This window comes from Ischnura elegans, chromosome X, assembly GCF_921293095.1.
Source record: "Ischnura elegans chromosome X, ioIscEleg1.1, whole genome shotgun sequence".
Classification (NCBI taxonomy): Eukaryota; Metazoa; Arthropoda; class Insecta; order Odonata; family Coenagrionidae; genus Ischnura; species Ischnura elegans.
Genome location: NC_060259.1, coordinates 20,985,013 through 20,999,022, shown reverse-complemented (window position 1 = coordinate 20,999,022; position 14,010 = coordinate 20,985,013). Strand labels below are relative to the sequence as shown.

Sequence of the window (14,010 nt, the reverse complement as noted above, 5' to 3'; positions counted from 1 at the left end):
TCACTACACGAAATCATGAAGTAGAATGCAAGGAACATAAAAATAAACGGGTCGCATTGACATTATTTGTATGATTCAACAGTGGGTGTCTTGGCACCCACACGCGATCCCCAAGTGCAATCGAATAGAAAAAGTAGTCTTGAAATTCCAAAAAAACTAATATAAAATTATGCAAGAAGTTTTGATTATTTTTTTTCATTGGATTCATGGCTATATCCGGAAGTTAAAGCATTCGAAGTTATGAGTGGTCCAGAACATCTGGCAACAGAGCGAACTCGCCGCCAATCGGAGCGCTTGGCTCTTTCTTTTTTCTGTAGTTTCTATAGTTTAAAAAAGTTGCATGTTCGACCTATACATCATCAGCAATATTGACTTTTATTGCAATCAGCTATTCAGGTTTAAAATTTCGTGACAAAATTTTTCTCCACCCAGTATTTTTTTTCGATCACTCAAAACGTCAAAAAGATTTTTTAGTTATTAGTTACACTCGGTTATTTTTTAATTTTTCATATATTTATCATTTTCATGTGTCCTTAATATATTCTTGTTACACTATAATCAAAAATATACGGATAATTACATAAAACCAGATAAATTAAATACTCGATTCATTTTACAATATCTTCCGACCGTGCAAAAGATCCAAAAGATGGATGAATATCGTTTTTTAAAGTGATTTTCTTCAAATTTATCACTTTAATTTTATGGAATTCCTCATAACTGTTCAACTGAAATTAGCTAAATAAACTTTACTGATTAAGTAAAGATTTTTACAATATTTATAGTTAATCAATGAATCCTAAATTAACCTTTAGATACACAGCTCAGCTCTTGGCTTGTTTCTAAATATGGAAACAACTCATTTTTTTCGTTAATTAGAGTATTCACCTGTCATTACTTTTCCTCCACTGAAGGGCTCTAAATCTAACGATTTGATCGTTGGATCATTCTTCCTCATAGAATGGTCCTCCAAGATTGTTAGAACATTAATTGCGCTCGCTTGGTTTCGTTAGTAGTAGGACCCGCCCGCCTCTGTGACGGTGCGGGATTCCTCGTCCCCTCCCTTCCTTTCCTATCCTTCCCCTGGAGGTGTCGTCGGGCTCTCATCGCGGCGATGCCTCCCATACTCATCCTTCCCCTGTCCTCCCCCTCTCGAAGTGGCACGGGCGTGTAATTCTCGGAACTTGGTTCCCGGGCCTCGAGAGCGTATCCTTTGCGGGGCCCGCCCTGGAACCCCCGAATCCACTGAAGGGCTCTTAAGGTATGCCCTTCCACTCTAAGATATGCTCTTAACCGCGCTTAACGGCGGGAGAATTCTGATACTGCAGCTTTTATATAGTTGCCTCGATATTTAGGTCAGGAATTTACTAAACAAAGTATGTGATCCAGATGAATTGCCTTGAGAAAACCTTCCTGGAGCAGGAATGTAACCAAGGACCTCGAAATCAGGAATCTGGATAGCTTAGTGGTCCGAAAAGCTAAGGTAGATGGTTCGATTCCTGATCCAGGTGATTTTTTTCCCGCGGCAATTCGTGTGAATTTCACCACCGTTCATGCAGCAGGATTGAAATGTGTAATGTGATGCCAGCATATTCCATATTTCAAGTATTTGTGATTTCATGCGACATGGCTAAAAGCATAAAATGTGTCATGTGGGCATCGAGTGAGCCAAAACCGAACAGTATTTAATTTAAAAACAAAGTTAAAGATTTATAATTACTAACGGTTTTTTTCCCTCCTACTTATTCTTTTTCTTTATAAGAATTTTGCAACATAAATGGAAGCCGGCACTTCGCTCTATAATATGGTATAAATAACTTCGTCGAATAGGAATTGATTACACATTTTAACTAATAGCTTTGTGGTGAAAGTGTGTAAATATACACATTGTAACTCTTTCATTATACTTTCCGAATTATTTTTTAAAGCAAAAAAGACAAAAAAATTATTTTTTATAAATAAATACGATAAATACCTTGAAAATCATCTTTTTACCTATAAATAGCATGAAAAATCGTACTCTATCGCACCCTCCGCAGAAGTAGAAAGAAGCTGGTAACAAGTTTTGGTCTGTTTTTACGAATTTTCGCCGGTCTACTAGAGTTAAAAATCATCATTCATGTTTTTGTCGTTATAAGAAAGTGAAATATAAAATAATTTCTTCCCGATTTCCAAGCGGTTATAATGCCATCTTTGGTAATTTATTTATTTCACTATTTTGCATATGTATTGTGAGATGATACTCATGGCAAGTTGCTTTGATGCCTGACTTATTTCTAACTATTGGGAAAAATTGGAAACAAATGGTTGTTACCCATATTCTCCAATTTACTAAAATTATTAAATTTAGGTCGTATCAAATTGTAAGATTTACAATTCCCGGCAAACAGAATATTTAAACTTTTCTCAGGATTTTGCCTGGGTAATATTTTGTAAGTGTGACGATGTTTCGGTTACCGACTCACTTCCCATTCTCACGGCTACTGAATGAATATTTGAAGTGACAGTTGAAGCTCAGCATTAGGAGGGGTGGGTTTGGTCGAGTCCCAATTGTTGTAGCGGAGGATTGTGGACCAGCATAGACTTAGCTCTGGCAACCATAATTCTTTTAAGAGTTCTATTCCAATAGCTGCTGATCAAATATCCGGTGCCTCTGTTAAGATTATTATTTTCCAGTCTTATCTCTTTAGCCTCTTTAGTTAAACTATCCCAAAATTGATATTGATAGATCAAATTTATATTTCTAAGTCATAGTAAGCCCATAAATGTAGAAATATCTCAAATAAAAGGAGGAAAAATTGCCCAGTCCAATATTTTTTAACATGATAATAATAATAAGATATAGTTCTTCCACTCTTCTTCTGCACAGTTATTCAATGGATGGCTTAAGTGCAGCAGGACTTCGTGTACTCCTACACCCAGTAGTTGAGGAGGGAGGAGTGGAAATGTATGATAGAGTATTGTGGGGTACGAAAGACTCTACTCAGGGAAAATGGATGGAAGCTGAGGTATTATACACCTACAATCAAGCTCACCAAGTAAGTGTCACATATAATCCTTCAAAAGTACCTGGCCTAATTTTTTTTTAGATTTTTCACATCGATTAGATGTATGTACCAGTGTTATCCACTTTAGGGCTTTACTGCTGCATCAATTGAACTTTCATTTCTCAATGGTCCCAGCAGGAGGAATGAGAGGTTGAGCGATAAAAGTTCATTCCAAACAGACATAAACCCAAAAATGGATTACGCTGATGTAGGTACCTAGCTAAAATTTTCTGCCGAATTTATTTTATGCGTGTACTTTGTGTAAGTGTACAACTATCATAATAAGACCTATCGTAGGTTGACCAAATCAAAGTTTTATATTGAATGAATATTGACTGATGAACAAATTCAATGAAAAATAGGTATGCAAATGCATCCCGCAACATAGAGTTTTTTTTTGAGAAGATAGGTAGGTAGTGGAGTAAGAAATAATTTATACCTTTGCCTTATCATTATTTGGAAAAAAAACACCTGCAGATAATCAGGTCAAGCATTATGCAGTGACGTTTCTTGCTGGCTGAGATTAAAGCAATCATGCATCATACTGTTGGCTAAATTTGAAATACAGGCAAAGAATAATATTTAATATGCTGGCAAATTGCATTTTTTTTCAGCCCTTAAATGAGCCAAAAAATTATATTTTTTTAAAGTCAAGGAATATGTCGTAGATCAGAACAAATATATTTTTTTAAAGTATGGTGAATGACTGTACTTCATAATTATTATTAATTACTGCATACTGCAAGATTACATGGAGGATCACTAGGTTTGCACAGCTTATTATCATAAAAATAGTTTTAATTAATTTAAAAGCCAAATAAAATTATGTCTTTATCTTCTTTTACTCCCTCAGGTGGTATTTGAGTCAATCGCTAAAGAGCAAACGGAATCATTCAGGAAGTACAGGGGTTTTGTGGCTGTGGATAATGTGGCTTTAAAACCAGGTTTGGATTGCAGAGGCCATTGTACATTTGAGGGAGGATTATGCAGCTGGACCGATGATGAAGATGACGACTTTGATTGGAGTTTGGTGAGCAGCTCACTTTAAACCACATCAATTTTTTTTTACAGCTTCATTGACAGAAAACAAATTGCTCCTGGTGTCTGAATTATAATTAAGTACTTACATGAGAAGCATGGAAGCCAAATGGAATGGTGCAGCAAAGCATTTTGCTGCACACCAAAGGCTCTTAGGTTCAAATCCCAGCAAAGACTTAACAGCAGCTCAAACAAAACTCCTTACTGCACAAGGTGGACCAAGGAAAGATATTGAGCCTCCTAATCGAACGCAGTATTGCTGGGAGGCATTGAAAAACACCAAGGAGCCATGGAAAGTGATGAATAAAAACAATGACATTGAAGAGAAAAAAACACTTGTCTTATTCCCATGAAAATAGACATGGTGTTTGTATCTTGTCTTTTAGTCAAGAGACCTATTGAAGTTTTTACATGAAGGGTTAAAGGGAAAAAATATAAAAAGGCATGAGGTAAAATAACCAGAAATTTTCATGTTGAATGGGTGTGCTAAGTAGTAAATGCTTGGTAACAAAGCAAGAAAATGATTATATATTTATGAAATAATTCACCACCTATTGCCACAGTATTTTTTCTCATACAGATGATGAGGGGTGACACAAAGCAATCTTGCTTGGGTGGAAAAAATTCCTGAAGATTTCCTTCCCTCCCCATCGCACTAAATGATTTAAAAAGTTGAATGTGATAAATCTGCCCATGATATGAAACCATTACAATGAACTTAAGGCAATGGTTTGGGCCCATAAAAATTATCACAGGAAACTTTGTAAATCTAAAAATGTTTGTCATATTGCCAAACATTGGACCATGTGGAATAGTTTCACTCTTTGGATTGCTGGGGCAAATAAAGGGGGAAGGAGGCCAACATAATTTCTGTACAAGTTGAAAAGACTGTGTCATTGGAAGTGGTTCTCCAATGGAAGATTTTATTTTGTCAGTTTTATATCCAATGTTTAAAAATAATTGATGAATAGGTATCTAAAAGCATCCTCAGACCTCAGACTCATCAATGGTGAGAGGTATTGCTTAACAGTTACCTAGGGGCCACTTGAAGTAATGAAATACCCCCACCCCCCCAACCAGTGACTTTTATCCATCCCTATCAAACTACCCCTATTCTTTAAAAAACTGGCAATTTGGACTCTGCAACTGAATTAACCTATTTGTTTGCCGTAGATCATGAATAATTATGAGGTGAATGGCTTAGCTAGGGGTAAGCTAGCTCATCATCTACCGTATCAACCCTTGGATAGTAACACTGAGGGAGAGCAAAGTCCTCGAATTCAAATTTCTAATTGAAGTGGCAAGGAAAATAAACTCCAATGCTCAAATAATGTCCAGCTTGACAGCTATATATATATATATATTTCAAATTCCTTTCCTTGTCCTTTATGTAGTGTACAAATGGGGGTAAAAACTATCCAAACAAAATTTGCGCTGTCACTCCCGCTCTGCCAGAAAATTGGTTTACTCCCTGACAGTACATATACAGACTGTCCCAAGTGTCGTATCTACCGATTTGATCGATAGATTTTTCTTCCTCATAGGAAAATCTACTAAAATTGGTAGAATATTAATTGCGCAAGCTTGGTTTCGTTAGTAGTAGGACCTGCCCGCCTTTGTGACGGTGCAGGATTCCTCGTCCCTTCCTTCCTTCCCCGTCCTTTCCCTGGAGGCGTCGTCGGGCTCCCATCGCGGCGGCGCCTCCTTTCCTTGTTCCTTCCTGTCATTCCCCTTCTGGTGGCAGAGGAGAAAAGCTGATCGCTTATAGTCCCTGCTCCAGGAGTGTATCCTGCGAAACCCGACCCAAGGGTTTCTTTCCTATTGTCCCAAGTGTCGTGTGTCATTTTTGACCTGTAATTTTAGTAACTTTCCATAGAGCAATGTTCATGAAAATTGGCACACTTATGGGGAAAGGTCCTAAGTTTTGTTGAGTGTAAGCAAAATTTTATAATTTTGACCTTTTGACCTCACAATTTGGGTCCAAACCAAAATTTTGAATCTGCCTTATGGGGTTCAATGTTAAAAAAATCGAGATAGAAAAATGTCTGAATTTCATTGACCAAGATGTCAATTCTTAGGGTTTCGGACCCGAGAAACCCGAAAATAACACTTTTATTGACGAAAATTCAACCGATGATCCAGTAAGGTCACCGTCAAGGTCATAAGGGTGACAAAAAGAATGGCATACCAACAAAGGTGTCGATCCATGGGTTTTATAGGGTGCCCAAGTCATTGGTATTGTGCAAATACCCGTATTATTCACTAATTGACCTCCAAGGGTCACAATAGGGGTCAAAAAGGTCATAGAGTTAAACGTCGGGCCATCATGGCAACCAACGTGTCAAACCATAGGTTTTGAAGGGTGCCAAAGTCGGTTAGGCAGTTCATCGATCCGTATTGTTGGTTTTTTGACCTCTGAGGGTCACAATGGGGGTCAAAGGTCATAGACTTAAACGTCGGGCCATAATGGCAACCAACGTGTCAAACCATAGGTTTTGAAGTGTGCCAAAGTTGGTTAGGCAGTTCATAAGTCTGTGTTGTTGGTTTTTTGACCTCCGAGGGTCACAATGGGGGTCAAAGGTCATAGACTTAAACGTCGGGCCATTATGACAGCCCAAGTGTGGAACATGGGTTTTAAAGGGTTCCCAAGTCAGTTTTGCAGTTCGTAGATCCATATTGTCGATTTTTTTTACCATCGAGGGTCATAATGGTGGTCAGAGGTCATAGATGTATGTTTTGAAATAATAGGAAAACTAATATCCCCAATCAAAGGTTTTGAAGGGTGAATAAGTGAGTGGCGTAGTACACATATCCACTGTCTTTTCTGACAAGCCTCCCTTGCCCTCTTAGTTTCACGTCGTTGTTGATTATTTGCTTCTCAAGACATCCTTTTGCCCGACTCTGTGTCCACATTCTTCCTCACATCTCTCTTCAAAGAAGGTTCTAAGGAGGTTTTACGCCACATAGGACTTTCTTGATAACTATGCTGAAATCCCATTGGTTTTAAAGATTAACAAGCAAATAGCAAAACCCATTTATGCCGCTTTTCATTTAAGTATTAGACCTCCATTGGTAACGCTCAAGTTAAGGGTTGCGAGTTTATCCCATTAAAGTCCTAAAGATATGTTAAATATGTAGTTAAGAAAAAGTCCCAGTTTGACTGTAAAGACCGCAATACCCCATTCCTCTCCCTCGTCCTGCAAACATTACCGGCTGCAAATTTATCAGGACCTCTTTTCACATTCAAACTAGCAAATTGGTTGGGTATGTCTCTGCTTTGATGAGATTTTTGAACACCCAACAATCTCATCAAAGCAGAGATATGCAGTTGTGGCTACGTCTTGGCATTTCCATTAAGATGCATTTGCCGCTGAGCACTATTGTCCGTGCAGCGTGTACTGAACAATTCCAGGTGTGCGTTGTAACAAAATTCAAATATTCCAAACTTGAAGCCCGAGAAAGTGTAATGGTGCAGCTTCGAGAATAAGAGCATGGCATTCAAAACCTTTTTCTGCAATTGGAATGTTAACTAGCACAATGCTTGAAAATCACAACAACTAGAAAACTCCATGTTCACATTTCAGTTTATAATCCTATTAATTTTGTCGTTTTATGATATTTCTCTTTAATGGTTAAATATTTATCACATTGCATGATTCAATCAAAATAAAAGCTGGATTTAACCATTTCTTTAATGTTTTAACTTATTGCTTGGGACATAGCTAATATCTTTTTAAAATGAGTTCTGTCTTTCACTTTGAGCGGTAAATCAAAAGAATGTCTAGAGAAATAAATGATCAACTGTGGCGTGAAACTAATAGGGCATGGGAGGCCAGTCCGAAAAGACTGCGAGGAAATGGAAAAATTTTGGAAGGAAGGGGGGGTAAGCACATTGCATACTTTCTCTATGACCTTTGACCCCCACTATGACTTTAGAGGATCAAAAAACCAACAACACAGACTTATGAACTGCCTAACCAACTTTGGCACACTTCAAAACCTATGGTTTGACACGTTGGTTGCCATTATGGCCCGACGTTTAAGTCTATGACCTTTGACCCCCATTGTGACCCTCAGAGGTCAAAAAACCAACAATACGGATCGATGAACTGCCTAACCGACTTTGGCACCCTTCAAAACCTATGGTTTGACACGTTGGTTGCCATGATGGCCCGACGTTTAACTCTATGACCTTTTTGACCCCTATTGTGACCCTTGGAGGTCAATTAGTGAATAATACGGGTATTTGCACAATACCAATGACTTGGGCACCCTATAAAACCCATGGATCGACACCTTTGTTGGTATGCCATTCTTTTTGTCACCCTTATGACCTTGACGGTGACCTTACTGGATCATCGGTTGAATTTTCGTCAATAAAAGTGTTATTTTCGGGTTTCTCGGGTCCGAAACCCTAAGAATTGACATCTTGGTCAATGAAATTCAGACATTTTTCTATCTCGATTTTTTTAACATTGAACCCCATAAGGCAGATTCAAAATTTTGGTTTGGACCCAAATTGTGAGGTCAAAAGGTCAAAATTATAAAATTTTGCTTACACTCAACAAAACTTAGGACCTTTCCCCATAAGTGTGCCAATTTTCATGAACATTGCTCTATGGAAAGTTACTAAAATTACAGGTCAAAAATGACACACGACATTAGGGACAGTCTGTACACTAAAACCTCTGTGTAGTGAACCTCTTTACATCATAAACCTCCATACTTCATACAACCCCTTCGGTCCCATCAGATTTACATGTAAATTTATCGGCAAACCTCTTTGTAGTGAACCTCTTTATCTCGTAAAACCTCCACTTATCATACCAAGGAGACACCCCGAGACGGCCTAACTACCTCTGCAAATTGTACTGAGAGAACTAGAGGGAATGATTATATATGATGATATTCAATAGGATTGAAAATATTTTCTCAAAAGCGTTTGAAAAAAAACTAAGCAAACCAAAATAACTAAAAAGGTCACTTGAGCAAGTCACTTTTTCTCTTGTGTAGTCATTAATTTGCAAATAGATGTTCACTGATGCATGGATGTATGTTTAAACACATAAATATAATGGTTTAAAAGAGAGTAGTGCCTTTCATTTCCAAAGAATATGAAAAAATGGTGCATATCACGACAACCTCTCTATAGTGAACCTCAATGCATCAAATAGCGCAAATTTTGGTCCCCTCCATTACGATGTCAGGAGGTTTTACTGAATCACTCTTAGGAACAAGATGAGGGAAATTCTATCACAGTCTCTTTTCAGCAACCAAGGTTGCGAGGGAATATTGCTTGCCCACCAGCCACAAGCATAATTCACGCTGGACACAACAATGTTGGTGCATTCGATATCCTTTAAAATTGATGTTCTATATACATAACTCTCGCTCCTTCTTTTCCCTGCCATCACCGCCTCACCCTCTTTTCCGTCAATGCTTTGGAGCTACTCTTTCAGTTGCATAATTTGCGAAATGCACTCCAAGCTCATCCCCACTCCTTTACTCTCTCCTCTCTGAAGCTTTGAGGACAATAGTCTAGATGGAGAGCAGTGATAGCAGCAAGTTCCTTTCAGCATTAGAAAGGATGAAGTATATTGGAATTTTCAAAAATTAAAACGTATCATATCTTAGGGAAAATTTTTGTTAAAAGTTTCACAGTGAGTTGGCATCATGGCTTGTGTGAAAAATTATTTAAATTTTAACATTCTCCTACCTAACTCTGAGGCAGTGGCGCCGACTCCATGGGGCTTGAGGGGGACCGAGCCCCCTCAAAAATTCGTTATGGGTGTGAGGAAAAAATAAGTCAGGCTTGTCGATTTTCCCTGGAGTGTCCAGATATCGAGACTCGAGTTATCAGGGTTCTAATGTTGATTATACGACTCTTCTAAAATGCTTAAAAAACTGAAAACTCACTTCTTATAAAATCTCCCTGGGAAAGATCCCCAGTTTGGGCCCCCCCAATATTTTTTGTAATTGCTGTTTCCAGTTGCTGATAATCCTGCTTCAATTAACCCTACTACTTTTTCCTGCTTGCTAAAAGTCAACATTATCTCAAAAGAAGGAGCGATGTCTTTCTCAATACAAATAAGAAGTGTTCTTGGAACGACTTCATCAGTCCTCCTAGTAAAGCTATTACATCTTCAAAGTTAACTACCTACATTCAAATGTGTAACCCATCAAATCTACAAGTTGAATATTTTTTTTCTTTCAGAAGAAATCTTTCTATGATCTTCCTTAGGGTATTTTGAAAAGGAAATCCATTTGGTGCTGTTGTTTTGTTAAGAAATGTGAAATAAAATTGAAAGGAATGCTTCCAATACAGAGATGATGCCATCTAATGCACCTCCATTTCACTGAGTTGGCGCATTTGTGAGACATAATTAGGTAGAGGAACCGCAGCTAATCCATCACGCATTACTACTATCACACTACGATAAAATGTAGATGATTTGATTTGTTTGAATTTCCATCGTCAGCCAAAGAGTAGGAATTCAATCTTAGAGAAATCCATTTTTCCACAGAGCAATAGTAGAGGTACAAATTTTTTTGGTATGCATACTTTTTTCCCCACTGTACATATAATGAAGTAGTTCTCTCTTCCCCAAGTTGTGCATCAATCAAGCATACAATTTATAGGTAAATCATTTCTAGTTTGAAAAATGAAATTTTGCTTTCATTCCTGAGCAAAGGCATAGTTACTTATATGCGATAGGAACATGGAGAAAAGCCTGAAAATGCACTCCAATATGACACTTTTGATAGATTCTAGAACTACAATATTTAGAATCCAAAACATTCCAACCATATGAATGTAGCTGAAAGACACCACAATGGGTCTCAAGATAATATCTAGCTGTGCTATTCACAAATGCTTCATGTCTTTATTCTATTGATCCAGGTATTCCTTTATCATTATTTTTAACACTTTAACAATGCAAGTCTTTCCCTTGAGCACTATGTCTACCAAATCATACCTCTGATTTTACTCAGATTGAGATATATGCTATGCCTAAATTCAGCCATGCATTTAAAAAAAATTAGGAAAAATTAATGCTAAATTACTGTATTTCAACAGGGTAGAGGTAGCAGAAATCCTTCCACTGGCCCAGCAACTGACCGATCAAGTTTCATGCACGGAGGAATGGAAGGAGGCTATGCTTACATTGATTCATCATTTCCTCGAAAACCAGGAGATCGAGCTCGTCTCTCGAGCACAGAATTAGAGCCTACAGGTGAATAGCACGGTCTTGAAGGTACTCCTTGGCAGATTTGAATATTATGCATTCCAAGATGTCGAGCTTTCCTGGGGTGTATGGGCAAAGTTTTCTCGGATACCCCACCAGGTGCATTGGCTATAGACATCGCTGATGTTTTCATGACTAACTCCGCTATGCCTAACCAGCTCAACAATAAACAAAAAATAAAAAAATGGCACAATTTAAGTTCATAAGACTTGCAGTGTAGATAGTGTTTCAGCAAAATTATATGGATGAAAAAAAAATGAAAAAAAAATTGTGGTAACCAAATTTCCACAATAAACCCAAGATTTATGGTATGTAGTGTAAATCTATTCTGAAGGACTGATCATAAAGTGAAATCTATCGCATGTTGAGTCTGTATCATCAGATATTTTTATTGAGTGAGTACAAAATCTGGGGAATTAGAGATTTTAAAAAGCGCACCCAAAATTAGCTCAGATCACATGCTGAAACCATCATAAGCCTAACCCAATGTGAAGCAGGGGTCTACTATAACGCCAGATTCAATCCAATTTATTCTTATATGTATATAAAACCATTCCGTTTCATGGCAAGCTTCATCCTTGGTGCATATAAATTTGAAACCATGTGATTGACTGCGTGTAAAGTAACTTGATTCATGAAATGCTTTAATTTATTCTTGCTGCATTTGGAGCCTTTTAGAGACAAGCAAATCACAAAAAGAAGCACTTGCCCTACTCATTTCAGATATGGCAATCATCATGCGGCATCAGTGCAACAGAAATATTCTAAAATCATGTTTCCTATTTTATAGATCCTGACAGTCCCCTATGTTTAAGGTTCTGGACACACTTGTATGGGAACGGCATTGGCACACTGAGCATCATCCTTAGGGATGAGAGGGAGGAGAAGGAGAGAGAGATTTGGAGCCTATCTGGTGAGGCTGGTAATGCATGGTACCAGGCCGAAGTGCCTGTCTCCTCTTCAAATCCCTTCAAGGTATGCTTCAATGTTACGCTAGTTCTACCCAGCCTCTTTTCTTGCATGTCAATATAATTAGTGATAAAGTTTTCGTGCATCTTATAAGGTTTGTGCTGATCAACCACCTAGACAACTGAGGTTTAGCCCCTAACTAGTGGTGAGAAAATTTTATTATGCAACCAGTGACATCTGGGAGAGACAGCAACAAACGATATGCATTTTCTTAAAATGTTACTCTTCCATATTTATTGTATTAAAAAAATATTGCTTATTTTAATTTTTCTCTAAGTTACTAATCTAAAGCATACATTTAATTTCACATTTGCATACAAAATTGCTTTTTTACATTCTGCTGCACTTGTGCGACAACATTTAAAAAAATCTCCCTTAGCTACATTAGAATCTTTTGCCTCCCTGGACTCCTTGATCCATTGTGTTATGAGCATCAAGTCTGGCTGCTTACGCTTAGGCTGCATGGGAATGATTCCCAGAATAAAGCCATTCATTCCACATTTAACGCATCAGTGACTTGAACTGATGGTTACAACTGACATCCATAACCTATAACTGGCTTGTCATCTCACTAGAAATAATTATGAAATCTATGCTATAAATGAAGTAATATTTTCTTTATGTATGGCATCAGCATGTGTCGAGAACTAGCATTCAACACCAATTGGTGTTGAATGGTGTGTCCTTAAGGAATGAAATCCTTGCATGACACTTCACACACTCAATCTTTCATCAAATTTCAATCTATCAGACTTTTTTATTAACTTGTAAAGTCATACTCTGTGCCCAAAACACATTCCTTGGGAGAATATTTCTTCTAGCAGTAGGAAAAGTACACACACATGTGTACTAGTGACAGCAGGAAAACTGTTGTAAAACATATGGTGATCTCTTCTGACCTGCTCTCCCAGGCAGTCTCATCTTTATGACCTCTTTCTTTCATGAGTGAGACAATTGATAACCCTCCCTTCTTTCCCAAAATTGTCCCTTTTGCACTCATTGGCAGTCAGGTATCCTCCCTTACATACCCTCACCTACCCATTCCCTTGCTGCACTAGCCTGGCCTTCCTCTCTATGCGCAATGCTCCTCTCAATGCGCCATGGAGAATGGAATTGAGAAGTTAGATTCACCGAAGAATTTTAAACATTGTGGATTAAGAGGAACTAATTTCCTTGATGTTTGGTTTCAAATTAAACAGAAAATTATGAGCAAGCCTCTTCTTATATTTGTCTTGAAAATTTTGACCAATGAATTCATTTCACTGAATTATCCAAAGTTTCACCTATCTGTCCCTTCGTGAGTCCCTCTTATACTGCCTTGGGCCCTGGGAAAAAGGGTCAGGAGAGGATAACCTGCTCTGCCCCTCCCAGCAGAAAAAATTGCTATGCACTCACTCCTATGCAAAATCTCTCGCTCAGAGTGGAACACTTACAAACATCCAAATCAGCTGAAGGATTAAACACCATGCATGATGCATTTTGCTAGGTACCATCCCAAAAAGCTATGACCATGATAGAAAACCGCTTCTTTCATTACCTGTTATCCTATGTGCAAGATTTGACCGATTCTTCTTCTAAAGTGTCTTTTTGGATGGTTCGTAGGTTGGTATAGAGACTGTTGACTTTAATCCTTCTAAAGGCAAAATTGCTTAATTGAAAGCAATATAAGGCAATTCATTCATTAGTTAAAACAGAGTAAACTATCAGTC

General features: G+C 37.9%; 1 protein-coding gene across 2 annotated transcripts in view; it reads left to right on the top strand.

Moving 5' to 3' along the window:
• LOC124171642 (MAM and LDL-receptor class A domain-containing protein 1-like) overlaps window positions 1-14,010 on the top strand; it is a 66,497-nt gene that overhangs the window by 34,040 nt on the left and 18,447 nt on the right. For both annotated transcript variants that reach the window (XM_046550854.1, XM_046550853.1), the window contains exons 6-9: window positions 2,870-3,038; window positions 3,901-4,077; window positions 11,164-11,320; window positions 12,123-12,307. In XM_046550854.1, coding sequence (XP_046406810.1) covers window positions 2,870-3,038; window positions 3,901-4,077; window positions 11,164-11,320; window positions 12,123-12,307 — 688 coding nt within the window. The remainder of the gene's footprint in view (window positions 1-2,869; window positions 3,039-3,900; window positions 4,078-11,163; window positions 11,321-12,122; window positions 12,308-14,010) is intronic.